The sequence below is a fragment of the Culex pipiens genome, chromosome 2, assembly GCF_016801865.2.
Source record: "Culex pipiens pallens isolate TS chromosome 2, TS_CPP_V2, whole genome shotgun sequence".
Lineage (NCBI taxonomy): Eukaryota > Metazoa > Arthropoda > Insecta > Diptera > Culicidae > Culex > Culex pipiens.
In genome coordinates this window covers 99,911,657-99,914,665 of record NC_068938.1, presented here as the reverse complement: position 1 = coordinate 99,914,665, position 3,009 = coordinate 99,911,657, and the positions used below count along the sequence as shown (strand labels likewise).

The 3,009-nt window shown below is 42.4% G+C and overlaps 1 protein-coding gene across 1 annotated transcript; it reads right to left on the bottom strand.

The window, feature by feature from the left end:
• Window positions 1–215: 215 nt before the first annotated feature.
• Window positions 216–1,523, bottom strand: LOC120413143 (MAPK-interacting and spindle-stabilizing protein-like). Its single transcript, XM_039573851.2, has 3 exons — window positions 1,364–1,523; window positions 822–1,204; window positions 216–752 (listed from the first exon to the last, which is right to left on the bottom strand). Exons 1-3 carry the CDS (start codon window positions 1,376–1,378, stop codon window positions 587–589), a joined length of 564 nt encoding a protein of 187 aa, XP_039429785.1. The 5' UTR covers window positions 1,379–1,523; the 3' UTR covers window positions 216–586.
• Between the last annotated feature and the right edge of the window lie 1,486 nt (window positions 1,524–3,009).

The window sequence follows — 3,009 nt, the reverse complement described above, 5'->3', positions numbered from 1 at the left end:
CCAGCAGTTGCGTGAGCGTACTTTGAACACACTTTGTAAAGAAACTTGTAAGAATTGCCAAAATACGCTACTGACTGTTGTAAACTTTGGAATATGTAGGAGACTTCAACGATTCACAAGCGACGAACTTCCCAGATTATTTTTCTCAATTTTTGTATCATGGTAATTTCGGATATTTCTGACTACAAAAAAAACCAACTATCACACAACGTTAATTAAGCTAAAATCTCAAATTGCGTTTAATTTTCATCTATAATCTTTGCTTTGCTTGTTCTCTGAGCACAAATAAAAAAAAGGAAACACAAACAAATAAAAAGGAACACTATCTCGTTACACGCATGCACAACATCACAACGGATATCACACAATCATCCTGAAACATTATTTACACATAAAACATGGCAATAGCACAACACGCTGGTGTTAGCAATCGGGAAATGGAAACTGGTGAAGCACAAATACGACAAAAAAAAAGAGGGTGTTAATTGGAAAGAATCGAGATTGGGGTTGAGGTCAGCGGGTTTGCGGTATAGAGAAGATGGGTTTTCACTATTAACAGAGGGTTGGGGGTTGGGGTATCACAGACTTAGTTGCAGTACGGGAAGTTCGGGCAGCTGTGTGGGGACACTCCGGCGGGGTACTGACGCTCGGTGTATCCGGGCAGAGGAGCGACCTGGGGAGCTCCGGCCGGGGCAGAGTTGTCACAGAACGGGTAGTTCGGGCAGGTCTGCGGGTTCACACCAGCTGGGTACCTATGAGAGGGGGTTTATCGATGATGATTAGTTTGATGATTTTTTTTTGAGGTTTTGTGTGTAACTTACTTGTCTCCACCGGTAGCGGGGGCGGCAGCCAGATGGTTGTGGGATGGTCCGGAAACAGCTGGGTAGGAGTTCCAGCTAGGCTGGGCGTTCCAGGCAGGGGCAGCTGGCTGAGGAGCGTTCCACTGGTTCCACGATGGCTGAGGAGCTGGGTTCCAGCTTGGCTGAGGGGCGTTCCACGAAGGCTGGGCAGCGGGCTGGGCGTTCCAGTTGGGGTTCCAGTGGTTGGCAGCATGATTGTTCTGAGGCTGTGGGTTGTGCAGCGCGGCATTGTCACAGTTGGGGTACGACGGGCAGGCAGCCGGATTCACTCCGGCCGGGAATCGAGCCGCTTCCTGGTGCTGCGGGGCAGCAATAGCAACGGTGGCCAAGGCCAGAACAGCGATCTGCAATCCGGGAAAAAACAGCGTATTCATAATTGATTTATTTTTTCAAGTTTCTTCACACAAAATCACAGTTAGCACAAATGGTGTCTCTAAGTTGTTGTTCCATCTTCAAAATTCACAAATTTTCACCACACCTTAAATTTCACTTTTGTTTCTTACCATTTTTGAGAACATTTTCACAGATTTTAGCTTTGCTTTAGCTACAGATTGGACTTTTATGTTACCGTAACGATTTTAGACGCTTAACACAAAACTTCCAATTGAGTACCGAACACTGATCTTTGGAGGAAACGGTTCTTGGCTTTTATAGTAACACCACACCCAGTCGGTGCTCACCGTATTCTAACATGACCCGCGTACTCTCTTTTTTTCCTGGTGGTTCGTGGGTTCGTATGTCCTCGTCGAACACAACGTCGAATGTGTGTGTGTGTGTGTGCACGAATGAGATCGCGAGCAGGATTTCGCGCGCCGTCCGTTTCGCTCCTTGGCCGTCAAAGGCAGGTCACTTCTTCGGAAAAGTGTGGTCGCGGGGGGTCGGAGGAGGTGTGGCGGACAAAAGGAATCCATTCCATGTACCGCCACCGACAACTTGGGAGAGAGGCCGGCCGTGTGGCTTGCGGAAATCGAATCAACTTCGGCATCGGACGACGACGCCGATGAATGAAGCCGAACCAACCGACCCGACCCGTGTGCACAAGGTACAATAACATCGGCAAAAGGCAACAACAAAAAATCCGTGCCGAGGAGAGGAGAAATATAGAGTATTAAGTGTAAACTTGATCGCCTAATATATCTACTAGATCGTGTCTTAGTATAAATCGTAGACTGGTTCGATGCAGCTTAAGGATATTTTTGCAAAATTTTCTCAAAAATCGTAATAGCTCACATTTGTGGAATCAAAAGCGGTTAAGTGGGTTTCTTGAGAATTGTAGTACTGTTTCATTTGGAAATTGAGCAGCCCCAATTTCATGAACAACAATTAAATCCAGCTAAAAAAATACGAATTGAAAAAATAGCTACTCCGTTATTAACGGGTCAGCCGAAATAGCTTTATTCCTAACGACACCTAGTACACCCTAACCAAAAGTCATGATTTGCTAAGTACAATATCAATATCCCACTTTTTCAAAATATTAAAATTAAAAAAAAAATCAAATAACATGCCAGTATTTCAACATTTTGAAGCAAAATGGCGTAGAAGATGTATTATAGCAGTACAATCGATTTGAAATCATTAGTTTGAAAAAATTAAAGTTTTAAGGTCGTAGATGATATCATTTAATCTTGGGGCAATAACTGTCAATGATGGTTCTGAATTCAGTATCCAGAAATATCTAAAAATGAAAATTTAATCACTATATGTATACTATACTATATGTATGTATTATAAAATACTTCTACAAACAACACAACGAAAATCATTTTTTGATTGATACATTCTGAATCAAGATTTGATTGTTTTTCTAAAACAAACATGGCCGCCAAATGGCCGAACCGTGAACGATACCTTCCAGAGCCTTAACGAAAGTTTTTTTTTGCTGAAAAAAACTTTTTTGCTGTATTTTGAATTGAAAATTTACTAAAACTCAAAAAAATTTACACCAACCCAAACAGTTTGAAAATTTTGAAATTTTTTTGAAGGAAAAGAAAATGCCCCCAGATTACTTTAAAATTGCACAATTTCAATTTACTCGTAGCGTGCCTTTCCGATTTTGATTCTATCTTTGACGAGGATCAAATGCTACACGCATTTGATTGTAGAGCTGTACGCGAAGCGTACAAAGCTCTACTGGAAAGAAGAGCTC